Here is a 27,500-nt window from a genome sequence, read left to right as displayed (position 1 = left end):
ACCCGGGTCTCCCGCGTGCAAGGCGAGTGCAGTGACCACTGCACCATGGGAGCTGACTATAGTGGATTAATTTATCGCTGTTAATGAAATTGTTGAAAGGATTACTTGGATAACTGTTAATCAGATGAAATAATAATATTACAAGTTGTTCTGCTTCGAGTTGAGGAAATTCCGAATTACCACATGGTTTAGTCCCGCTCTGAACCAATTAACTGGTGATTGATTAAAATCAAAAGAGATACCATTGGGAGGATTCCATAGCAGATATTTTATGAAAACTTAATGTTAATGCAGCAGACTGATTCATTAGACATTAGATCAATCAACCTAGTTGACAATCAAAATATTTTGTCAAAACCAATAGAATCAACAATATACTTGTTTGTTCGTCTTTAACAAAATGATTGGACATCATCATTGTCTACTCTAAAGGCTGGGCCTTGTCGGTGTATCCAATCTTCTCTGTCCATCGCCACGAATGATTGGACATTGACAAAATGGAGATCTTGTCTTTCGGTTCGGAAATCTCACCCACAAGCAACAAAAATTTAATAGGATCGAAGAAGATTGGTCCAATCCATCTTGTTGGTCTTCTGCCTAAGGATGCCTTACCTTAGAATTTGACTCACGACTTGCATCGTGGACAGCTTCCTCTCTAATTGGACATATTGAATCATGGGCAAAATAACCTACTGGGCAAAGTTAAGGTCGAATGAAGAAACAATGGACTCTACCTACTTTACATATGTAGGTATGCCAGTGGTCCTCGGCTCTACCTATTTTACATACGTATGCCAATGGTCCTCAAAGTATTGAAAGGGTGTGTAGCAGCTACGACACTTCAGGGTTTTGAATGACGCTAAAGGTATTAAAAGCAAAGGAAAAGCGGGCAAATTTCCCAGGGGTTTTGTACTGAAACGACCCGGTTTGGCAACCACTGATATAAAGCACAAGGCAGAATTGTGTGGACGTGCCAGTGTGTCAAGTTGCACTACGACTGGACCTGAATATCAAATAATTTGATAATGATAACCAATAAGTATTATTGATACTGAAATAGGCATGCAAAACACTGAGAGCACATGGAGAATTGAAATTATGTTTTCAAAAAACCTCTTTGGGCCTTAAGACCCTCAGTAGCTTCATGAAGATTAGCTTCAGTAGCTTTTTCAAGTTGGAAGGAATTTAATTATCAAATCAAATCGAAAAATCAAATCATGGTATCTTTGTGGTAAAGCAGAGAGCTTTCTCACAACTTTGTGGGTATCACAGTATTACAAATCTTTCATTTACTCAATCATTATATTTATTATCGCCCGTCTCTTCGATTTGTAATGCCGCCACTGGTCGCTACTCGATTAAAGTATAGCTACTCAATTGTCCTCACTAACCGCCAACAACCTGTAAACATACCCATATAATGACCATACCTCGTATATCTGTAGATTGGTATGGACATTGGCACCTACACTCTAGAAGTCATAGAGCGTAGAGCTGCTTGTGGTTTTAGCGAAGGTTTTATCGTTTATTTCGTAGCTTCGTAAGCGTAAGCATACTTCGAGTAGGATGTCCATCAGTCTATCCCCTATTGTTGAATGGACGAAACCCAATACCCTCTTTTTTTTTCGCATTGTTTTAGAGTGGAAGAATTTTCAAGATTGACTCTTAAGTGGGAAACCCCAAAACCCCTTTTTTTTTTTTTTTTTTTTTTTTTTTTTTTTTTTGAAGAATTTTCAAGATTGAACTCTTCCAAACAACCACATATTATATGAAAAATATTCAGATGAGCTGTCTAGTAAGTACGGGGATGTTTAGGGAGAACTGAAGGAGGTAGAGAGGGCCTGAATATAGGGAAGAAAAAAAAGGTATGCAGTATGCAAAGTGAAAATGAAATTACCAGCTTAATTGAAAAACAAAAGCCATTTCTTGAAGATGGAGAATCCAGCTAATATCACCTCCACCGGGACTCGAACTCAGAATGCCCGGAGCCAATACCAGCGCACTGACCACTACCTAATTTTCCGAAGGTCTCTATAACACCCAATATTAAGGTCTTTATAACACTCAATATTAAGGTTGATACTTGGTCTGCCCAAATCTAAATACTACAACCTTCATTCGGATACGTTCTTGGAAAAAAGATGAGAATGATGCTGCGCCGAATCAAACGATTGGAATTTTTCAAATATGTGTAAGTAGGCAAAAATGTGTAAACATTTTATCTGGTTTTCTACGTCTCAAAAAAAAAGCCAGCCTAGTTAGCTTAGTTGGTAGTGCGTCTGCCTTACTCCAAGCACAGAGCCGAAAAAAACCTCGGCCCCGCCGGGAATCGAACCCGGACCTCCTGCGTGCAAACCTAGTGTGGTACCCACTCGACCACGGAGGTTGCCCTGGAAGGAATTTAATTATTTATATCTGTAATGCCCGCCCCGCCACTAACACTCCGTCTGTCAGAGTGGTGGAAAAATCTTGAGCCTAAGTCTTTCAGGCGGTCTGACAGACCTAGGTCTGAAGCTTTTCCCGCCACAAAAGTTCCTGTCAGACGGTCTGAGTGTCAATGACTGGCATTAAGGTTAAAGTACACATTCCACTCCTATTTTTGATACATATGATTTTTACCCTCTTTTAGATTTTTGTGACTTCATTTTAAGCAGGGTTCCCCAGAAAGAGCTGTTCTACTGATCCACTTGTTTATACCTAAGATACAACAAGTCTATCTTGGAACAGATAAAAGGTGGAGGTACAGAAGAAGTTCATTAGAAGGAAAATAAATAATTCCACGGAATGAAAAGTGAGGAGCAACAAGAATGCAGAAGAATGACAATTAAAATAATTGCTACCCATTGCTAATTGATTGTCATTGAATAGGATGACTTCTGTGTTCTTGAAATGCTCGTGCAGAAAACGGACATTGGAGGACTTCAAAGTTGGAATTTAAAGTACGTACGTGCCCGTAATAAATTTGTGTGTAGATATGTGTCAGGTGGAAAACCAAGTAGTATTTATCTACGATTTATAACTACCTAGAATTTAGAATTACTACACATACAACCTACATTTCTTATGAAACTGCATATTTAGACAGATTTAGACCGGGGACAATTTATTCTGTCGTCAGATTTTACTTGAATTTTTGCAAACGGATGACCTTGTATGATATGTATGAATTATCTATTACCACTTAGATAAATTTTTGTTTTGGAAACGTTTACCAGGATGCAATTTAAGTATATGTTCTCTTTCTTCTCTTTTTATTCCCCTCACTTTAAAAGCAGTCCCTTCATTTAGCCCTGCCCTGTTGGGCAATTATTCAATTGAAAGAAGCCATCTGCTGTCTTTCGCCTTAATCCACCTTAGGAATTACCTTTCTGGTGTCAATATGGTTACCCTCAGAAGTTAGTAAAGTTCAAATTGAAGAAAATTGCGTGGGAAACGAAGAAAACAAAGAAGGATTTTAGCACATCCTGTCGGTATTTCAAGTTTGTCAGAAGTTCAAAGATTTGGTTGAAAATTTGAGGGAAATCCGTGAGACCAAATAAGAACAAAAATCCGAATCGAGATTACCCATAGAGGTGTGTCCACAACTCCACACATAGTCGACGGCCGTCGAGATACATACGAGTATTTGATCAACACATTGTGGCGGACTTAATCGATAGAGAAAACTCAGTGATCATTAGAGTAGGTATGTATAAACATGATACCATTGTTTGTTAATTAAGGTGTGGGCAGAATCACCATAACATACCACGTGTAAATTAGATCCGTTGTTTTATATCAATAAATTGAGTCCATTAATACAAAATGGATTCTAAAACTAATAAGTCACGTGGGTGGTATAATTAAAACACGCGCTCACTAAACAGGAGGACGTGGCTTCGAATCCTAGCAAAGGCGAAGTTTATGTTCATGTGAGAGTTGACAACAGGGATGCTGTTTAAGGATCGCGACAGTCCTCCTATGCTGGGACTTCATGCACAAAGGGATTTTGACAGAACGTACCCTTAACCCCTGTTTGAATTTATCAGCCCTTATAACCTGTTTGAATTTATCAGGAGGCATTGGAATAGAATTAAAGTGTAAGAAATGAGACCTATGAAATGACACTCATTTGTCTTGCAATAAATAGTCCATTAGGATCATTATCTGAAAAATATAGTAAGAAACATATATGAATCAAGGAAAGAAAATGAATGCGGAAAACGGCTCTAAAATATGAAAGAAATAATGGTACGTATGCCTCAATAATTATTTAACCATTAGTGACATTTCGTACTCCGATAAACGTAGGTATCTAAGAATATAATGATGTAGGTTCGAGTAAAATTAATTTTCTTTCTTTATTAGTATGAAAGAACAACTGAACAGAGGGGAGGTCCCTGGGAAAGTAAAAGTTGCTTAAAATGCTGTCCAAGTATGTTTTTCGCACCCAACACATCTCAACAAAAAACTCTGCCCTACCCAAATGAGAAATTGAATATGATCCTATAATGATACCATTGTTTGTTAATTAAGGTGTGGGCAGAATCACCATAACATACCACGTGTAAATTAGATCCGTTGTTTTATATCAATAAATAATTGAGTCCATTAATACAAAATCGATTCTAAAACTAATAATAAGTCACATGGGTGGTATAATTAAAACACGCGCTCACTAAACAGGAGGACGTGGGTTCGAATCCTAGCAAAGGCAAAGTTTATGTTCATGTGAGAGATGACAACAGGGATGCTGTTTAAGGATTGCGACAGTCCTGCAGTCCTCCTACGCTGGGACTTCATGCACAAAGGGATTTTAACAGAACGTACCCTTATAACCTGTTTGAATTTATCAGTCCTTATAACCTGTTTGAATTTATCAGTCCTTATAACCTGTTTGAATTTATCAGGAGGCATCCCTTATAACCTGTTTGAATTTATCAGTCCTTATAACCTGTTTGAATTTATCAGGAGGCATTGAAATGGATTAAAAGTGTAAGAACGGAGACCTATGAAATGACACTCATTTGTCTTGCAATAAATAGTCCATTAGGATCATTATCTGAAAAATATAGTAAGAAACATATGAATCAAGGAAAGAAAATGAATGCGGAAAACGCTTCTAAAATATGAAAGAAATAATGGTACGTATGCCTCAATTATTTAACCATTAGTGACATTTCGTACTCCGATAAACGTATCTAAGAATATAATGATCTAATGATGTAGGTTCGAGTAAAATTAATTTTCTTTCTTTATTAGTATGAAAGAACCACTGAACAGAGGGGAGGTCCCTGGGAAAGTAAAAGTTGCTTAAAATGCTGTCCAAGTATGTTTTTCGCACCCAACACATCTCATGAAAAAACTCTGCCCTACCCAAATGAGAAATTGAATATGATCCTATATGCTACTTCTATATATGCCTAGGGATAGACAGATTAGACATTAGGCAGGTATATTGAAATAGTCGGAAATCAGAGACGGATGGGTGAGATTTTTTCAGAACAAGAGAGGATGTTGAGGATCCTATATTATGATAACCTGATAACGTAATCATTCATTGTTCAAAGCAACGTGAACAGGTATCGAAAATATTTGAGGAGTTGGAGATATTTCCAGATTTCACTGCATTCATCAAGTGTTCAAGTACTCGATAATTAAACAGTCGATCGTAAAAATCAGGTGAAATTTGTGAACCTGATTTCTCGCCTTGTTCTTGGAAATTTCGTTTTCTGCTTTCTTTTATCTTCCTAATCAAGGAGCCAGCGGCGATAGCACGTTGAACGCACGAGTTCTCAATGGATCGCTGAAGTTAAGCAACGTTGCGTGTGATTGTTGAGTGGATGGGTGACCGCGCTGACTTTTCCCGACCCCACTCGGGCTTTCTTTCAAAGAAGAAGGTTTAAGATTTTTTTAGGATTCAGGAATTATAATAGGTATGGATTATGATTCTTCAGTGATTTCTGTACACTTAATATGTATTTCTGTACAACATACAGTATTATCTATTTCGAAAAACATTTTATGATTTAAGCAACCACCACCGAGCTACCGCATGTAGTTCATAGACCATCACTCTAGACCTCTGGAAGCTAATAGCAAGCAGGAAGTCCGGATTCAGCAGGAAGTTCCCGCAAAGTGGATAAAAGTGTACAGCGATTTATCGGCCTTTTGTTAAATTATGGTGAATTTCATTTTATTTTTATTTTATTTTTTATTATTATTTTTTTAAAGAGTGTATTTTGCAGAAACAGCCACAGCCAAGAATTGGTAGACTGATATCCTGAAAACCGATCTATGAAATCCAGGGATTATTCAGCTTAGTGCACGTAAGGAAACTACATACGAATTACGAGCAATAAAGAAATAATATGTAATACCAACAGTACATAAAACAACTACCGATTGCATTTTAACAATGGGGTGTTTAATGTTCATTCATATTTATCTACATAATATTGCATTAAATAACTAAATAATATGAAAGTACTAGTTATGATATGAGAATATACATATTAATTGAATTGGTTTGTTCGTGCGATTGTTAAGGAAATACGAATATTACCTACATGCATCCTGCTTTAGGGTGGCAGTAAGTAGGAAGGTATGTACATATTTATGTAATTATATCCTCTCCTTTTTCCTTCTTCAAAATCGGACAACATAATGAAATTATCCGCAACAACCAACATCAGTGGTGCAATGGTTAGCATGATGGACTTTCAGCTCTGGGGGTTGGTGGTTCCAGTCCAAGTCGAGTTAAAAAATAATAATAAAAATCGATGTGTATTTAAGAGGGGAACCACATTTGTGACAAGCAGTTAAGAATGCTTAGTATGTATCTTAGTACTTTGAAGAGTATCTTAGTACCTTGAGTTAACCCCTAACAGACGTCAGACAAACTTCACTTACCCCTAAATCTACCGGTGATACAACATAGGATACCCGTTATTTCCACTCGAGAACAGGACTGGCTAAAGTTCAAAGTCCACACCAACTCCAACAAAAAAACATGACCAAACACACGCGGAGGATAACAAGAAAAGGTCACCTTTTTTTGGCAAAGCAACAAAAACAGCACTAGAAAAATGTCTCCAAGTCACTAAGAGCAAAAAAAGTAAAAATCCAATGTAATGTTACTAAATAAAAAAAAATAAAAAAAAAAAAAAAAAAAAAAAAAAAAAATCGTAAAAACTACAACGCGAGTAACTTTAGATTTGCTACGTGCGGTAATTTCCTCTGCTTGTACATCATCATCATCTGATTCACAACTAAACAAGATACAAATACAACAATACTCAAATTATATCATAACCAGAACAATTCCAAGACCCAGGAGAAGATAAATTCCGTCCAGCAGCCATCGAGTGAAGATTATTGCGGACCTTACAAGTGGGGGTAATATCCCACCTGATCGGAACCCGACGACCTTCAGACTACGAGGCGGGTAGTGGCAACCACAAACCACTGGTCAATTTCATTCACAAGAGCGGATTCGACGATGTTACACAACTCCAGAGTTGGCAAGATGGCAACTTGTTTCATGCTAATAGAGAACACAGAGGTACATGTACGGATAATTAAAACAAATTGTCGGACTTTATAAACCGCCAACAACCTGTAAACATACCCATATAATGACCATACCTCGTATATCTGTAGATTGGTATGGACATTGGCACCTACACTCTAGGAGTCATAGAGCGTAGAGCTGCTTGTGGTTTTAGCGAAGGTTTTATCGTTTATTTCGTAACTTCGTATTATTATTATTATTATTATTGTTATTATTATTAGATGTTAAAAAACAGAACATACTATATTAATAATTTTCAACTGTATCTACCTACTGAATTAATTATGTTTAATGTTTTTTTGGACTAGAAAAATCAGACAGATTATTATTTTATTAATGTGTATTAAGTATTTATTATTATTTTTGATATTGGACAGTTGGTATTCATACGAATCAGGACATTGTTTCCTGAGTGTCTAAGCTTGACCGCTTCTTGCAAACTTCCGTTCCCAATATCGAATAACTGAAGCTCACAATTAACTGTAAATAACTCACACTGTCACTATATTGCAATATTAAGAGAAGTGCCTGCACAGAAGATCGATTATATTCATTCAACACACTTTAAGCATTGAAAGATTCAGGACAGACAGGTGGAATGGCGAAATTTTTAGGGAGATTCCTATACCAACCTCGATTTATTTATCATTACACGTATGATATGTAGAAGACTTTTGGTGATAGACGGATAGATTTTACACACTTGATTCTTATTTCTGTGAGACAATACTCATTAATATCATTGTGATGTGGTTTTTCTCGGAACGGTTGGCTTTCTCCTATCCTGTCTTCGCTTTCAGGACCATAACAATAATAACTTGCTACTTCAAATTCAAAAGCATTTTTAGTATTGAAATCTATACATCTACTCTAGATGAAATTTTAAATTTCCTTTAAAATTATGTAGTTAGTCTTCTTACCTTCATCCTCCAACTGACGGGCCGCCTCCTCCTGTTCATCCAGGAATTCATCCAGTCGCTTGGTCTCCTGAAGGATCCGATATTCATTCCAGTAATCCTGAAAGTCCTGATCCTGACTCACGTCTGCCTCCATTGCTAAACGTCACCTGGTCGCTACACCACAGCACAACATAACCCTCACACCTGCCGAAAAGAAACACACATTTTCCTAAATTAATAAAAAGCCCGGGGCGTATTTTATCCTAAATAGATAAGGGATAAGGTTCGTTCTCCGAACGGTTGGTTTTCTCCTATCCTGTCTTCCTTCTCTCTTCGCTTTCGGGACGATAGGACCTTAGCAGTTACAATTCCCTCTATCAAACCTCTTCAAAAAAAAAAAATCCAGCATTGTTAGTTTGGTAGCCGCGGCCGGCGCAGGAGATAAGAAAACTTTATAAAAATTCGAAGTTGGTTTAGCTTCATTACCCCACCTGCCTTGTAAGCGATAGGTCGCGGATTCGGTTTCAGCCTGTGGCGGACTTTATCCTAAATAGAAAAGATTCGATTTCGGAACGGCTGGCTTTCTGTGCTAGGTCGCGGGTTCGAATCCCGCCCGGGGCGACCTTTATCCTGAGCAGATAAGGTTCGATTTCGGAAAGGCTTTCCCCTATCCTGTCTTTTTCTCTCTTCAATTTCGGGATGATCAGACCTACGTTGTTACAGCTCCCTCTATCAAACCTCCTGCCATAAAAGGAGCCCTTAAAAATTTACTTTATGTGCTTAACATTTTGCCAAATTTATTATCTCCTTCTTATAAATAAGAAGATAATTAATTTTTCACACTCAACTTGGTCTTATATTGTCTTATCTAAGAATGTACCTATATGATCTATTGACCTTTCATCCACTCTTGACTATCAACAAAAACAGGTTTATGAATTGCCTCAAATATTAATATTGAGATACCTACCTACCTATGTATCTAGCTCTAGCCAACAGGTGTATGGTGTATCATTAAAAATTCTAGAACCTAAGTAAGTACAAGTGCTAATCAATATTAAACAAATCTGCTGGAATGTGCTGATGACTAGAATTGTGAAATGACCCTCATACACATACCACCTCATAAACATGACAAAGTCATTCTACTTTTGAGTGCCAGAACACACCTACTCCATACACTGAGGCAAGTCTATTTGCCCCCTAGCTGAATACGGCCCAGACCTGAGATGTGTTAACTAAGCAGGTCTATGTGTCAAAATCTTCATGTCTTCACACTAGATCAGCTATGAACCCATTCAGTGACCTCAGGGCAAATGGTTGATTTCAAATTCCTTTGATGGGAGATTTTGGTCTTCCTAGAATTTTCTCAAATAGGCACCTCCTAATACTTAAGTAACTTAACTTACTTATCAAAGTTGGAATTACTTAAATCTTCTCATAATTTTCTTCACTTAGCAAGATCTGGGTACCATAACTAATCAGTTAAATCTCAAATAGCAATACATAAGACAAGGCATACAATATAATCTCAGTGCAAAATAACAAACACTTCAATATTATTTTATAATCCTTCACCTAATACCTATTATACCTAGGTAGGTACCTAAACATATTCTGTGACTTCAACACACCAAACTCTCCACTTTCTCCCAAAAAAGATTGCCAAATTTATTTACATGGATACTTAAATATCAAATTGTTGTATGGTAGTAAATAAAATAAAGATGCCAATTCATACAAAAGGTGATAACTTGGACCTGTAGTTTCTCTAAAATATACCTAGGTACTTATGAAGTAGTTTTGACTTAAAATAAAAACAATGCATAAGTGTGTGCCTACCTAACTAAGTAATAAGATTTGGGCTTGAACTGTAGAGGATCTTCTCTGGGTGAGTTTTGCAATTAACAGATCCACTAGTTTTAAAAGTTCAAAAGGCATTCCAAAAGGAACCATAAGTCCTTAAAATATTACTGGTATCAAACTAAATAGGTACTTAAAATGTTGAGTACAATCATGAGTTTAGTAAGTACTTCTTAGCAATAAATTTTGATCTTTCAAGAATCTTTTTATATTGGTAATGCCACTACTGGTCAGTACTTGATTAAAGTAGTTACCCACTTGTCTTCACAAGGCTGAGTGCACCCTGAACTCCAAGCACAGAGCCGAAAAAACTTCAAACCCACAAGGAATCAAACCCAGGACCTCCAACATGCAAGCCTAGTGTGATACCCACTCAGCTAATTTTTCAAACTATAAGTAAGTAGATGTTTTTTTGGTAAAATATGGCAAACCTATTTATCAACACTTGAAGGGCATTTGTAGTTTGAATTGCTGGATTGGATTTGTTCATGGGAGCCTTCTTTTGAGTGAGTTCTACAGATCACTAAAAAAACTCATTCCCTTCTCTATCCCAGCCTAGTTAGCTTGGTTGATAGCATGTCTGCCCTGTAAGCTTTAGGCCAAGGGTTTCATTCCCACCCGGACAGTTTTTAACCTGAATGGATAATGTTCATTCTCAGGACGGCTGGCTTTCTCTGATCCTGTCTTCCTTCTCTCTGGAACGATGAGACCTTAGCAGTTATGGTTCCCTCTATCAAACCTCTTCAAAATAAAAAACCTGTCTACGGTTTATTACCTACTTATCCACATATCAGCTATTTAATGGATATGTCAATTTTCCTGTACTACATGCTGTGATGGAAATAACACCAGTGTCTGCTTTATCCAAGATGAGTCTATGAGTCAGTAGAGAAGAAAGTGAAAATCTATTGATCTACTTACCAAGAAATGGGTGCAGACTTCAACAACCTGTTGCTTCTGGAAAACCCAGCACATCAAGAATACCAAGGGCACTAGAACTATTTGCAAAACACGGACAAAGTAAAGAACATAGGTGAGAGAAAACCTGTATCGGGAAACTATGCAGAGGTAATTATTAAAAAGTAATTAGATTAGATTCTCACAATTAATTGAATTTACCTAGGTATTTTGTTTGTTTTCATTAAAAACTTTTCGCGAATTTCTGATTTCTGCTCAGCACCCTACTCCACCTTCCTCGTCCACTTCAAACAAGCAAATGGCCATGAAATGTAATCAGCTGATTTAGCTGCAATATGAGTACCTACACGCTTGTTCAGAAGTTCGGAAGGGAAATTGAAATATATTATTATTTGGAAATCTTCACAAATTATGAGGTTTATATCATTATCATTATTGATTTTATTCCATTTTCTTTCCATTTAATTCAATCCAAGATAAATAAATCGCAAAAATTGAGCAAAAAATCAACTTTCCTGCTGGTGTCTAGTCAGTCTTCAGTTCTGGACGAAGCTTAAAAATTTACAGTGTTGCCGACCTGTGTTTTTTTTGTGCATAATTTTCATTCCTAGACCGCGTCGATGACTCGATGCGAACACTACGCTGCGTTGATGTGTGTTTTTCATTTCACTTCGCGTCCACCGTCCAGCCGAGTTAGCTCGATTGGTAGCGCATCTGCCTTATAACGCTAGGCCAAGGGTTCGATTCCCGCCCGGGGCGGATTTTACCTTGAACGGATAATGTTTGTTCTCAGAACTGCTAGCTTTCTCCTATCCTGTGTTCCTTCAAAAAAAGAAAACATCTCAAAACTTCCAGATCCATTTTAATAAATACCTCTTTAATATTTATTGTATGTGTTGAAACTCAATTCTTTCAATAATCTTGTTTCAGTTCCACATCCCAGTAGTCATTTCAGTGGCGGGTGATGTGTCCATATCTCTGGAACAGCCTCTGGTCAAAGCTTCGGTCACTGATTTACTGGGCAACCCCCTCCCCAACTCACTCACCGTCACTGCTGAATCAGTCACCAAGGTTCTCGATAATGTGGTCGTGGCTTCCAAGTTGAAATTCGCGCCCGTGTCTAACCAGAAGTAAGTGCACACGCTTGAAATTTTATGCAGGTTGGCTTAACCTTTGTAATAGCCATCAATAATTTTTCCTAATTAGATTGTAAGGTACCTGCTTTGTACACGTTAGATCACAGGTTCGATTATCGCCCAGGGCGAACCTTAAGTTTCGTTCTTAGGACAGCTAACTTTCTCCTATCCTGTCCTCATGCTCTCTTTGATTTTGGGACTATCCGGTGTGTGAATCCTAGTGGTGTATGAGTGAATCCTACTTTCTAGTCATAAATATCAATTCCTCTTGTCTTGTTCACAGGGGTGTCTACTCACTCAACTTCATGGAGAAGAAGCCAGAACCCGGTAGCTACAGATTCTCAGTGAGTGCTGCACCCACACCTGCTGACACTAAACTAGTCGGAGCTACTGGCTCCAGTCTGAGTGTGAAGGTCATGTGCTGGTTGACTCTAGTGGATGCCAGTATCGGTACTTTAGACACGGAGAGAACCACTAAGCCCAAGCTAGAAACGTAAGTGGACATAGTTAGTGTTTGGGCAGGAGTAAAAAGTATCGTTTTGGGGCTGGAGTAAAAAGTATCAATTTTATCCTAAAGGGATAATGTTCTTTCTCGAAACGGCTGGCTTTCTTCTATCCTATCCTCTCTTCCATTTTGGGATGATGAAAATTCCGCTATTAATAGCTCCCTCTATCAAACTGCTTAAAAAAAAAAAAATAAAAATATCCTCTTATTTATTAAAAATATCCTCTTTTCCAGTATCACGTTCCCCAACAAGTTATCTCGCCAGTTAGAAGCAGACTCCCAGCAACGCCTCATTCTGCAGTTCAGCCTCAAGGACAGACAAACCTCTAAACCTGCCACTGTACACCAGGCCTTCGTCAGGTTAAGCAACAAGGAGACGGGACAAGAAGTGATCATGGTGGTGGAAACACCCACTGGAGCCGAAAAGGTGTACAAGTTTGATGTGGTGAGTGATCAGTTTTCTTCGGCTGTAGTGCTTCTGCCCGTTTAAAGTACCTACTCCTTAATTGATGTGGGGGTCCACAGAAATAGTTTTTGTCTGAAAATTCTCATCGTCTGGAGGAAAAAAATCACACTTCTACAGAAGAATTAGGGCTGGTGTCTAACAGACAAAGTAATCTTATTATTTGTGGTGAGCTGAGAACCTCTTCAAAATTTTTGTTGATATCACAGTGTTAGTAAGCCTTATCTGGTTCTATCAACTATAAATTTTCTTTTTACTCCGGTCCAGTAATGTCGCCACTGGTGGCTACTTGATTGTCCTCACTACACTGGTTACACCCCATATTCAAAGCACAGGGGCGAAAAAACTTCGTCTTTGCCGGGAATCGGACCTTCAGTGTGTAAGCTCAGTGTCATACCTACTCGCCCATGGTGGTTGCTTCCTTCAAAAGGAGAAGGAAAAAATCTGGTGTGAACATCACACGACTTTCCTTATCCTATTGAATGATGCTTATAAGCATCATTCAATATCAAATATGTTCTTTTACCCTAACTTTTACAATATCTCTAACCGTTTTGTCGCTATAGCTGAAAACCGCCAAAATCGGTCGAAATACCACCAAGCGCAGCAATTTTGTGTTGCATCCTTGTCACATTTGTGAACTACATACAAAATTTCAAGTCTCTAGCTTGTACCGTTCCCGAGATATTGTTAAATTACACCGAAAACCGCCAAAAAGCGGTAAAATGCCGCCAACCGTTGCACCGATCTTAACCAAAAGTTTCGTGTCGCATCCTTGTCACATTTGACATCTACATACCAAATTTCAAGTCTCTAGCTCTTACCGTTCTCGAGATATTTTGTTTACAGACAGACACACAGACACACACACGGACCAATGGCTCAAACTTTGTATTTAGGCTCTAGGGACCTCAAAACGCATTTTGGCACTAAAAACTGACCATCGAAATTTTGAACCGATTACATTACTTTCCTTCCTATAGGATAAGGAAAGTAAAAAAAAGGAAAAATAATAATAATGATCTTATGAATACAAAACTTTTTCCGTTTTTCTCGCACACTGTATAATACAAATAGGTATCAACAAAAAACAAATTTTCGAAAACACGAACTTTTGAAAAACATTTCCTAATCCCACCAGTTCAATATGTTGTGTTTCAAATAATTCAAATAACAGAAAAACATACCTAAACAAACTCCAAAGATACATGTATCAATACGAATGTTCCAAATGAAAATGACAAAAATATAATATTAAATAAATATACATCTGATTGTATTTAAAATGAAGTTGATAAAAACACAATTGAACAAATATCCATGATTTTGTTTAAACTTTGAAATATGACATAACATAACAAAAACAATACTCAGAATATATTATGTTTGCCAATTGACTGTGTTTCTAACAAACATAAATACATAATTATATTCTGCTTCGATGAACTTAATTCAATAAATACTGTGCTTCAATGAACTTACCTAAAACATAACAAACAAGATAATTCACATAATTAAAACAAAAGAAATACATGAACAAGATATACAAATGAATAAAATTAATACCACTCGTGTCAAACTTTTCCAAGCTCTATTTCTACTGCCAAGAAGAGTGGTGTTGTCAAAACCCCTTCTCAACAAACAATGCAATGGAAAACAATATTTCCACTTGTTAAGTTCGCACAATGGGAGTTTGTCTAATCCCCGCCATTGTGATGGAAGGTCTTTCGTCACCGCAGCGTGCTTGCGAAAGAAAGCCGAAAACGGGAAGGATGGGAAACCGACTCAGAATACTTTAGAAGATGGGAAAGTGACTAGAGAGAGAGAGAGAGAGAGAGAGAGAGAGAGAGAGAGAGAGAGAGAGAGAGAAAATTGCTCCAAACAAAGCTCGAAAGTTCAATGGGGCTCCGTCTAATATCGTAATTATTTGATTGTAAATATTTGGGTTTGGCTGAGGAACTATAAACAGAGAGTAGATCAGCGTCTAGCTAGGGAACTATAAACAGGGAGTAGACTAGTCCAAATTTCCTTATGCCATATTAAAGCGAAGGTTGAGTGCCAAGGGCATCCACTCGGAAAATTTTGTTTAGCCAAAACCAGTTGGCCTCAAGCTGATTGAGAGGCTGACGACAAACGCCGACCCCATCTGAACATGGGAAAAGCGAAGAAGAAGATTGTAAATATTTGATATTCTCTCTTTTGTTCTCGTTTCAACCCAGTACTTACCTAAATGGGAAGTAATTTGTCTTTGTTCGCCCATCTGATGAGAGGTACTACGACGCAGACCACACGAATCTAATGAATGTTCTCCTTTGTGTTTTCAGCATATGTTCCGTGAAGCAGAGAGAAGACCTCCTGTGTTTGTATCCAATCTGTTTACCGCCCTCGTATTGCTGCCCATCCTAATCCTGTTTATTCTGGTAAGTTTATCCGTCACCTAAACATTGAATTATACATATTAAAAAATCTAAACACGATCAAGAAAAGATAGAAACAGGGTGTCTACCAGACTGGAAAACCGGGAATTGTCAGGGAATTTCACGGAGACTGGAAAAGTCAGGGAATTTCTCAAAAAATTGACAAAAATCCAAAAAAGTCAGGGAATTTTTCAAAGCCTAAAAAAAAAGAATTTTTGGTCAGTAAAAAAAGTATGCAACCTTGAAGGGGCTACTTAAATTTTCTCGCAAAAATTTTGCCTGCGGCGCTGTAATTTTGTGTTCTATAGAAACGTATTGGTGTGGGGGGATAAACAATACTCGTCTTGTATGTACTTGTAATGAATTTGATGGCACATTCGTTCTCTTTTGACAAAATTGCAAGGTGCTACTCGTCTTGTATGTACTTGTAATGAATTTGATGGCACATTCGTTCTCTTTTGACAAAATTTTTGATGGCAAATTCTAAAAAAAAGTGGATATAACTTTCAAAAATTTTTGATATTGGCTTGTTACAAGCGCATATTTTGTGAACCATCATTCCTAGAACCCTTACATGTACACCGATTGATTTCTCGTGAAAAGTTACATAGGAAAGACTCCTTGGTCATCTTAAATACTCTAATGGAAACTCTTGTTGAAAAAAAAAAATCATGTTTGAAATATTTTGGAGATATCACAGAGGAGGAGAGGGGAGCAGAGAGAACCTTCCAGTCTGAAAGCAGAAGGAGAGAATGAGCTCTGACAAAAATCTAGGTCTGAAGAAACCTCCCTTGACCCCCTACTACCAAAAACCATGTAGGGGGTCACGGGAAATGTAGAGGGTTGAGGGGAGGGATTCTCCTACCATTTTGACCATAGGGTTTGGACAGTTTGGACTTAAATTTACTCAATTTCCCTTCATTTTCATAAGTGGGGAGGTCCTCATCGATTCTTCTGTGATAAGTCACCTATTCGCAGTTTTGCTCGTAGTATTCGCGGTTGGCTCGCGGTATTTCGCGGTTGGCTCGCGGTATCTGCGGTTGTTCGCGGTATTCGCGCGGTTCGTTCTCGGTATCCGCGGTTTGTTCGCGGTATCCGCGGTTAGTTCGCGGTATCCGCGGGTTTGTTCGCGGTATCCGGCGGTTTGTTCGCGGTATATCCGCAGTTTGTTCGCGGTATCCCGCGGTTTGGTTCGCGGTATCCGCGGTTTTGTTCGCGGTGTGCCGCGGGTTTGTTCGCGGTATCCGCGGTTTGTTCGCGGTATCCGCGGTTTGTTCGCGGTATCCGCGGTTTGTTCGCGGTATCCGCGGTTTTTTCGCTGTATCTGCGGTTGTTCGCGGTATTCGCCGGTTTGTTCGCGGTATTCGCGGTTTGTTCGCGGTATCCGCGGGTTTGTTCGCGGTATCCGCGGTTTGTTCCGCGGTATCTGCGGTTGTTCGCGGTAATTCGCGGTTTGTTCGCGGTATCCGCGGTTGTTTGCGGTATTCGCGTTTGTGCGCAGTATCGCGGTTTGTTGTCGCGATATTCGCAGTTATGGGTTCGATCTCAGGCAAACGCAGATTTTTTTCAGCTCTTTTTTTACCGCCAAAAATTGATGAAACCAAAATTTGATTGTATAGCTCACAATTTTTGCCTGCGGCGTTGTTCCCATTCCTTATCGTGTTAACCCTTCATCCCCCAAGGATGTGTGAATGATGTAGTTACCGAAAAATTACAAAAAAAAAAAAAAATGCGGCGCAGTTATTTCATGTGCAAATGGAGGACCTTAAGCCCTTACCCTAGTGGGATGAAAAAAGATTGGAGATAAATGTTGAACAGAAAAAAAAAAAAAAAAAAAAAAAAAAAATCTGTTGTGACGCAGTGGGAATAGGGTGGAAAATCTTGAAAAAGTATACTGGAAATTTGAAAAAAAAAAATGGACTGGAAAACCGAGAAAAGTTAGGGAATTTTATTTTTCCATTTTGGTAGACACCCTGTAGAAAGTGGGGAAGGATTTTCAACTCTTCCATTAATAACTTCGCACTTCACAATAGATAATAGTAGTGAGATAAAACAATGCATTGTTAGTCCAAAATAACGTCCCGCTTGATAACACCCAAACCTAGAGAGCTGAAATTTGGTAGTACCTAGTATTCCTAATATGTTCTAGATGTGCAATAAATGTATATTTTGCCGAAAAATCATAATATTTGTGAAGTGCAAAGTGCGACATTGATAGCTACCATATTATACCTAGGTAGGACATCATTCACGTTGTTTTTCACGCCCTCATTTTTGTGTTACAGTGGGGAAAACTTGGCATCAACATTTCCAACTTCCCATTCAGGCTGAGCGCGATCGCTTTCCATCTGTGTCTAGGGGGTAAGTGTCCTACTATTGTCACATGTTAATGCCTATGTAAGACGGCCCAACGCAACGGTTAAAGACCAAATTTACAAGATTTTGTAATGAATTATTTAAAGTGCAGAAGAAGAGAAGAAGAAAGATAGATCTTCCAAGCTTAGACCCCATTCCCAGTTGTCTTTCGGGAAAAAAATCGTGTCGTGTGGTAGTGGGAACACTCTCATTGAAAATACATTGCCTCCAGGACATTTAGTTTCTTTCGGGGAAAAAATTGTGTTGTGTGGTAGTGGGAACACTCATTGAAAATACATTGCCTCCAGGACATTTAGTTTCTTTCAGGGAAAAAAATTGTGTTGTGTGGTAGTGGGAACACTCATTTAAATTACATTGCCTACAGGACATTTTATGTCTTTCAGGGGAAAAATTCGTGTGAAACTCACGGCAAGTGGGAATGGGGTCTTAAAGGTCGATTTTATAAAGCAATTGTTTTTATAATATGAGATTTTCGAGAGGGGGAAAAACACCAACAACAATAACAACAATCCTAATTTCGTGTTTCAGGTATCTTTGTTCTGTTCGGATTCTTCTGGCTTCAGTTGAACATGTTTGAAACTCTCAAGTATTTATTCTTCCTCTCCATCATTACATTCTACACGGGCAACTCTCTCCTCAGTCATATTGCATCGTCCAAGAAGCACTAAACTCTGTAACTGTAGGGGCCACAATGTGATTTTAAACTTGGTTTACCTCTTTTATTCAGCAAGCTGATTGGCTGAACAGTTTGAAATCAACCAATGAGATTACTTAATCCCAGAGTTATGCTTCTTAGTTTAACTCTTGGTTTAAGCAACCTTATTGGCTGAACAGTTTGAAATCAACCAATCAGATTACTTAATCCCAGAGTTATGCTTCTTAGTTTAACTCTTGGTTTAAGCAACCTTATTGGCTGAAAGTTTTGAAACCAACCAATCAGATAACTTAATCCTAGAGAATTTTAAGCTCAAATTGTGGTCCTGGTCATAAAGCTACGTTTTGCTTAAGTCGACGAGCATCAATAGCAATAAAAGCGACATCATTCCAATTGAATATGTAAAGATCTTGTTTCGTGTACAGTTGAAATTTATAAAATGGGGAAATACCTTTTAATTGTATTTCGTGTTAATATAAGCTGGGCTTCGCTATAAAATCTGGCCATGAACCACTTCTCGAGGTTAACGCCGGATGTGTTCTCTACCACCTAGCCTTTGGAGTTCTATTATTTATATGGTCATAAAATTCTATGCCTCGGCTGGGATTGAACCCGCGCCCTCCTGTTTAAGAGGCCAGTGCCTTGACCATTACTCCACCGAGGAAATTCATACGTTTCTTCTGTTGGCTATTCATTTTCGCTCTACGCATAACCCTCCCTACCTACCTTTATTCCTAGACCATTGTATTGATATCAAGCAGAACTTTGAACTCTGAATCTTTCGTGTAAAATGATAATTCTCAGGTAGTTGCAATAATGTGGAAAACATGCCTATCTTACTGAATATGTATAAGCTGTAATCGACAAAAATAGTTGGGCACGTAGGCCCTGAATCTTATTAATATTTATAGTTAACAGATGATATTTTAATATCCTAATCTTACAATTAATTTGATTCTTATTATTCTAAGACTTTTGTTAAATTGTTTTATATTTTTCTATACTGTGTTTCTATCGAGATCTCAAACTATTTTCCTGTGTGCTAAGTGTGTTTAGAATTATTTAAGGAAAGGGTTCAGGCATTTCTATTTGTGTGTAAACTTTCATTTTGTAGATCCATGAAAAATGATTGTAATAAAAGATCTATTAACTACATACATGACGTGAGTTCTTTATTTTCAATAATAATAATTTGTTTGATTTCTTAGAAATGATCTTTCTCTGATAACCAAGATTTTCTCACGACGCGACGGGCGTTAGGAGTTACCCCACGTCCAGACGGCTCATCTGGATACCAAACACGCACAACGTTACTTAACTTCCGTGAACCCTTTCAGATTTTCAGAGCAAAGACTACCTTGTATTGATGAAGTAGATTTTGTACGCATGGTATGTTTTTTGCAATAAGAGCCGAGAGTTCAAGGGCAAACACTTTTTGAAGCGGAGTTGAACCCGGCACCTAGAATATAAGTGGGTATAATTTACAATCAGGATCAAAGCCGAGAATCTGAACATGAAATACGAAGATGCAAATAATTCCTGGAGGCGCCTGTTGTTTTGCAAATAAAAATTACGAGCTATTCTACCAGTAGAACTTTTTGAAGTCCTGATTTATTTTCTGCAGCTGATTTTATTATTTATTGCTGCACCAGTGATTGGGTTAAAAAGGAATTAATTATTTTGATCTCAATTTTACAAATGATCTTTCCGCCCGGGGCGGACTTTATCCTGAACGGATAAGGTTCGTTCTCGGAACGGCTGGCTTTCTTTATCATGTCTTTATTCGCTCTTCAATTTCGGGACGATAAAACCTTTGCAGTTACAAGTTCCCTCTATCAAACCTCTTTAAAGAAAACCCCTCATGGAAAAAAACCCTTGGAAGTTAAAAGTCCCCTTTAAAAACCCTTTTAAAAAAAACCCCCTCAGGGAAAAAAAAAAAAAAAAAAAAAATCGAAAAATTTCCTCCTTATAAGTTCCGCAGGATCCGATTCTCTTTTTCCTTATTCAAAACTATCAGCTGGAACGGTCATCAAGATCTTATCCTTGAATCGACCGCTGACCCTGTACCCCAGGAATAGAAGGATTGTCCTCTGGTTCTAATGTCCCGGGTTCAATAACCCGATATCAAGTTCAGCTCAGGCATTAGTTGTACCTACCTCAATACGTATTAGATATCCTCTAACACTCCCACACCCACAGTTCTGGTTTTCGAATCACGACTGGTCGAATAAACTGGACTCTAGGTATGTGCTTAGTATGATTTGCACGCAGATGCAGTTGCTCGAACTCCGAGAATCAAGACCCCTGCAGAAGGTTCTAATGGACTTGAACTTGTGTCTGACCAAGTCTACAGTCTAGTCTGTTGTACGCCGGGATCGTTTAGGGTGAGGTCAAGGCGAAAATACAAGAAAGACGAGAGAGTATGTTCAACTACTTCACCAAGCCGCTCATTTTTTGACAACCGGCAGCAAAAAATTGACCCCCGGTATTTTAGATCGAACCCGATAGCCGATACCAACATATAGCGGTCATTAGGAAAACGTCTCTCTATTGCCAATTTACTGACCTACTTGGTTTTTTATAATGATGGTTAAACCTCAGAGTCCTCTAGATTTAGGTAGGTAGAGAACGATTTACCCAAGGAGCTTCTTTATACCTCCATGGATTTACCTACTTGTGTAGCTAGTAGGTAGGTACCTTTTTTTATCTTTGAATCGGAATTGTTTGTACAAAATAATGTATTTTTAATTTATTATAGTTACCTGCCCTAAAACACAACAAATTGTAAAAATAGCAAGATCGATATTTTTTAATAAATTTAGTCGAGAGAAAAGAATAAATTATTTTCGTATCGTTCATCAGACACAGGCAATATTAATTTCACCCACCATCTTGAGTTTGCCAATTCCATCGACCCCGTCGGCTATTTAATTTCATATTCAAACTGATCAGAATTTAGAATGTTCAGTCCTCTGATTTTGTTCAAACAATGCTGGGGAAAAACAAGATATTGTTGCTCTTGTGTTGACCCAACACCTGATCAGAAAGGTGCTCTAGCTTGACCCAGCGTCCTAACACATGATTACCTGATTAGGGAGTATCGAATCTCCAATCGCCGCGCCGATCTGACGAGAAACATGCTATGATACAGACCCCTACACCCCTACAGCAGCAGTTGTAACATTACTGGCGGTGACAGACCTTTTAGGCATTTTTGGGATGCCTACAAGAATCAAAAAATAAAATGCTCATCATCTTATTACTCGTATTTATGTCAGATAAGTAAGTCTGTAAGTAAATAAATATACGAGTACAGTCTATAACATATTACAGGAGTAATGGGTACCTAATTGGTACTACCTATATACCTACTGATGGTATAATTTACCTATCGAGCTTCGAGTATCTATAAATACCTACCAACACATACAAATGGCTTTAAAGAACGGAAGAAGACTCGAATCAGATCTAGAACTATAAATTCACAAAAAAATATCTTATAATCCACATGCAAAAACGAATAACAGGATCAGGAAGCTTTTAACTTACCAAGTGAGGTTTGATGGTCACTAACTTCTGCTGGGGGTTGACCTCATGGTAGTAAATCAACTCAGATCAGGCCAGATTCTAATCTTGACCAGAGGGTATTGCTTCTTATAAGTGTAGGTACGTAATACCTAGGTATACATGAGACCGTATAATCCGTATGTTGACGAGCCGAATTTGGTACTAGGTTCTATCTTCTATCACGTACCTTTGACTTTTCCCGGCCCCACTCAGGCTGAGTAATGTGAGGTGGCGGGTGACTTGCCATAGAATGGAGTGTAAAACCTCCGTCATTAAAAACCTGAGCAGCTAGGTACCTCTATACTGCGACAATGACATTAAACCCTTGAAAAAGAAAGAGGAATAACCAATATTATTTCAAAGGGTCTGAGTGTTTCACCCCTAGGGCTCCACACGATCTCTGAATCCGGCCTTGGTTAATTACTCGCATCCGAAGCAACAACAAAAAACCATGTAAAAACTTTATCACACAATTAGGTCTGGGGTATGAGAAGCTAACGAGGAAAACCATGCTGGCGTAGTCTGACCTTCCAATCTTGTACGGAAGTGTCCTAGTGTCCACCAAAGTCTTCCTGAAAATCGAACACCTCAGAAGTTAAAATCTTCAAGAGCGGATCAGTCTAGAGTCAGTGTTCAAGTTGAGTTCATCATGAAAGTCGCAATTGCCACCCTCTGCGTCCTGGTCGCAATCCAGCAGATCTCTGCGGCCCCTCGATTGGATGACCCCTCAGGTTAGTGCATCGACATTTAGGATAACGTCTTGTTCTAATAATGTTGGGTATTGAACACGAAAAAGTTAAGTAATCCCAGATCTTTAAGTATTGCCTACTTTCTTCTTGTTCTTCTTCTTTCCTTCCTTCCCTTTTCAAATTATTGCCTCCAAATCACCAGTTTCTAATCCTAAAGCTGTGTCGATGCGTCGATCGACGGCCGTCGACTATGGTGTGGACACAGCTTAACAGGGCTATAAAATTGATAAAAATAATCTTAGGTAATGCATTCAAATATAGTTACTTATGCCTATGTGATAGGTACATAGGTGATAATAAAATTATGTATTTAGCAACTTAGGTAGATAGGACGTAGGGAAGTACGTAGGTACAGTAGGTAGGTACCTATCTACTACCTATATACGTACAAATTTAAATCATTATATGCCTATCCACGAAGCTATCAAGCATGATGGTTCAATTCAAAGTGCAGAAGTTGTTTTGTTCGTAATTCCCAGAAATTGATAGATAAATCTATTGCTATTCCGAGCTGATATTTTTCTTTTTACTTCATTAACATTAGAAAGAATTTATGTAGATGGGTATATTTATTTGATTTATTTGGGCAATTATTCAATTGAAAGAAGCCATCTGCTGTCTTTCGCCTTAATCCACCTTAGGAATTACCTTTCTGGTGTCAATATGGTACTGTGCATAATTTTCTATCCTTTCCTTTGGCAACACTGTATTTGTTTTGTTTTGTGATGTGTTGAAAAGATGAAAAGTTGATAGGAGAGGAGAGGAGAGTGGATAGAAAAAGAAAACTGAAGTTTGATCTTTGATTTTGCCGGCGTGGAATCAGCAAATTTATCAGCCTCAAATAAATCAAAAAAAACTTTTCCTAGCAGTTTTACTCTCCAATAAAGGTTCTCACAGCTTTCCTCATGTTGGGAAAATCGTCAGGTATGTTATGCCTTAACTATTCTGTTAGTATCATCAAATTAAGAAGTGACATGATAAGGGAGCTATACAGAAATGGGAAGGAGAATACTGGAACTGATTTCAACCCTCCTGACTAACTTCAGCTGATAATGGTAAAAAAATTTCGTTCAAAGCACTTACCACGGTCTCTGCCAACATAACCTAATGGAACATGTCATCCAGTAGAACTTGTGTTCAATTAGGGCCTGCCACACATACACAGACCTGTTGTCATACCTATTGGTCACACTCCAAACTTAGCCTAGTGTTTGTAATATCTTTGTCAACTTCAAGTCATCTAGAGCTAAATACTAAAAGTAGAGTGGAGTTTAGAGCATGTTGCTCTCAGCTCTATATAGTGATGGGTCGTGGGTAAATACCCACTGGGTGGGTAAATAAAAATTGGGTATTTACCCGGGTATTTATCCACCCCCAGGGTGGGTAAATGCACAATTCGACTGAGGCACTTCTTGAAAATACCCGGGTATTTATAAAAATTGGGTATTTACCCGGGTATTTTTAAAAAAAAAGAAGAAAAATAAACAAAAAATATCGTCACTTGATTTTTTTTTTTTTAATTTCCCGGGCACAATTCGACTGAGGCACTTCTTGAAAATACCCGGGTATTTATAAAAATTGGGTATTTACCCGGGTAAATACCCAGGGTATTTACCCCAAAAATAAGTACCCGGGTATTTACCCATCACTAGCTCTATACAGTTTGATATTGTTGCTTCCCTCTACCTGCTCTATGTTTTATGCTCTACTATACTTCACTCTATTTTTACACTAATTCTTGTTCTTTGGTTTCAGCTGGGTGGCTGATAGTATCCTTGCTCGTCATTTACCATGAGTGTCATGGTGCTGTCTCTACACTATCGTACATCAACTCAAATGATAAAGCTCAGTTGAAGAACGTGTTCACATCCAATGTAGCATCAAAGGATTTGGCCTCAGTGCATTATTCTGTGCTTGGGTTGAAGCTTCTTCAGAGTCCGGTCCCTAAGGAACAGGTAAATTGCCATTAGTAGTATTTATTTTTTTTTATTCTGAGTTTGACAAACTTAAGGCAAAATGGTCAAGTTAAAACTTTGAACTTCCAAACATTTGATTGGTATTAAATTTTTAGGCCCGAGATTTTTCACTCACATTGAAATATCACTGCATTGGAAATATCTTTCTACAATTTTCGTTTATTTCTTTTCTCAGGAATTATGCAAGCTATTCTTGGACTCTAGCAAAAACCCAGCAACCAATGATGTGTCCTATTATGCTGCTAGTGGATGGAAAGCTCTTCAGTGCAAAGGAACATTTGCCACACCAGATCTTACAAAGGTTTGTCAATTTGTAGTACTGAAGAAGTCAGCTTTAAAGAAACATTGATATTTCAGATTTGAAATTGGTATTTTCAGGCTTAAATCAAATTCCTGTTTAAGCCATTTCCATCCTGACTGTAACATGTTAAATTCCTATTCAAGATTCACAATATCATATTTTACTGATAACTTGCTTGCTTTTCCAGAAATTAGACTCCATTGTTGCTCAAGAGAGCTCCAGTCTTGCTGATATCTACTATGCTAGTCAAGCATTGAGCAGTCTGGCTCAGAAAATCCAAGAGCCTGCCAAAGTGGTGAAAAATATCAAGAATGCACTCAAAAAGGATGATAGTCTTTCAAAGTAAGTAGTTTACCTAGAAGTCAAACAAATCTTGGGGAGTCATCAAATAAATTCTATTATGAGATGAGTTTATACCCTTTTTATTGTCTACTTTTCCACTAATACACAATCTACTTGGCTTACCTACCAACTTAAATATTTTTATGTAGCTCTGATACTTTTCCTTGGACTGTTAAAAAATTAATTTTATTGAGTTTTGCTTAAAAACTACACTTCTATTTCACAGTTTGGGCTATGCTCTTCACATTGCAACTCTGCTTGGACCTGAAGGCAGTTTCATGTTTGACAGAATTGAGGATATCATTGTGCAAGCTGATGAGATTGACGGCAAATATTTGCAGTTTGAAGGTGGCCTTAGCACCACAGGTAGGTTTGATTACTTATCTCTTTCCATGGTTGTAGGTATAAGTAAAATATGGTTTTTCTTCTTGTAAAAGTAGAAAAGGGGCATTGATGAAAACTGATGAGATCTTACTAGACATTTGAATTTCTATCCCACTGTGTCACACTATCATATCCGCGGTTTGTTCGCGGTATCCGCGGTTTGTTCGCGGTATCCGCGGTTTGTTCGCGGTATCCGCGGTTTTTTCGCTGTATCTGCGGTTGTTCGCGGTATTCGCGGTTTGTTCGCGGTATTCGCGGTTTGTTCGCGGTATCCGCGGTTTGTTCGCGGTATCCGCGGTTTGTTCGCGGTATCTGCGGTTGTTCGCGGTATTCGCGGTTTGTTCGCGGTATCCGCGGTTGTTTGCGGTATTCGCGTTCTGTGCGCAGTATCCGCGGTTTGTTCGCCGATATTCGCAGTTATGGGTTCGATCTCAGGCAAACGCAGATTTTTTTCAGCTCTTTTTTTACCGCAAATAATTGATGAAACCAAAATTTGATTGTATAGCTCACAATTTTTGCCTGCGGCGTTGTTCCTCATTCTTATCGTGTTAACCTTCATCCCCCAGGATGTGTGAATGTGTAGACCGAAAAATTACAAAAAAAAAAAAAATGCGGCGCAGTTATTTCATGTGCAAATGGAGGACTTAAGCCCTTACCCTAGTGGGATGAAAAAAGATTGGAGAATTTGGAGAATTAATGTTGAACAGGCTTGGGAACATTACTTGAAGGAAAAAAAAAATATCTGTTGTGACGCAGTGGGTATAGGGTGGAAAATCTTGAAAAAGTAGACTGGAAATTTGGAAAAAATGGACTGGAAAACCGAGAAAAGTCAGGGAATTTTATTTTTAAATGCCGCCAAGCGTTGCACCGGTCTTAACCAAAAGTTTCGTGTCGCATCCTTGTCACATTTGACATCTACATACCAAATTTCAAGTCTCTAGCTCTTACCGTTCTCGAGATATTTTGTTTACAGACAGACAGACACACACACGGACCAATGGCTGAAACTTTGGATTTAGGCTCAAGGGACCTGAAAACGTGTTTTGACACTAAAAACTGACCATCGAAAATTTGACCCGATTACATTACTTTCCTTCCTATAGGATAAGGAAAGTAAAAACTGATTCTATTCTTCATTCAACCTCCTACCTTGTTGTCATATTTCAGGACCTGGGTGCCAAATCCTCTGTTCTGAATCACCAGAGTGGTGTGTACTCAGTGAGTCTCATTGTAGGGGATGCCGTAGTGGCTAATAGTTTCGTATGGGATATTGCCACCATTCAGTTGAAACTAACAGAGTCGCCTTCCCCTGCTGCCTCGCACACGTCCAAACAACTCTACTATAAACCCAAACCTGAGATCACGGTAAGTTATCTGGATAGGGTACCTTAAACAGA

General features: G+C 38.4%; 2 protein-coding genes across 2 annotated transcripts in view; one reads left to right on the top strand and one right to left on the bottom strand.

Moving 5' to 3' along the window:
- Window positions 1-11,522, bottom strand: part of LOC103510446 (rho GTPase-activating protein conundrum) — a 42,865-nt gene extending 31,343 nt beyond the window's left edge. The window contains exons 1-2 of the mRNA XM_008475106.3: window positions 11,236-11,522; window positions 8,473-8,655 (exon numbers count right to left, since the gene is read on the bottom strand). Coding sequence (XP_008473328.1) covers window positions 8,473-8,605 — 133 coding nt within the window. The 5' untranslated portion in view covers window positions 8,606-8,655; window positions 11,236-11,522. The remainder of the gene's footprint in view (window positions 1-8,472; window positions 8,656-11,235) is intronic.
- On the top strand, window positions 461-27,500 carry LOC103510455 (dolichyl-diphosphooligosaccharide--protein glycosyltransferase subunit 2). The gene is made up of 7 exons (XM_026824493.1): window positions 461-464; window positions 6,734-6,737; window positions 9,963-9,967; window positions 12,163-12,362; window positions 12,652-12,861; window positions 13,108-13,318; window positions 27,271-27,500. The coding sequence occupies exons 5-7, from the start codon at window positions 12,674-12,676 to the stop codon at window positions 27,493-27,495; spliced, it is 624 nt and encodes a 207-aa protein (XP_026680294.1). The 5' UTR covers window positions 461-464; window positions 6,734-6,737; window positions 9,963-9,967; window positions 12,163-12,362; window positions 12,652-12,673; the 3' UTR covers window positions 27,496-27,500.

This window comes from Diaphorina citri, unplaced genomic scaffold (assembly GCF_000475195.1).
Source record: "Diaphorina citri unplaced genomic scaffold, Diaci psyllid genome assembly version 1.1 scaffold600, whole genome shotgun sequence".
Taxonomy (NCBI): domain Eukaryota; kingdom Metazoa; phylum Arthropoda; class Insecta; order Hemiptera; family Psyllidae; genus Diaphorina; species Diaphorina citri.
This window is presented reverse-complemented; position numbering and strand designations above follow the sequence as displayed.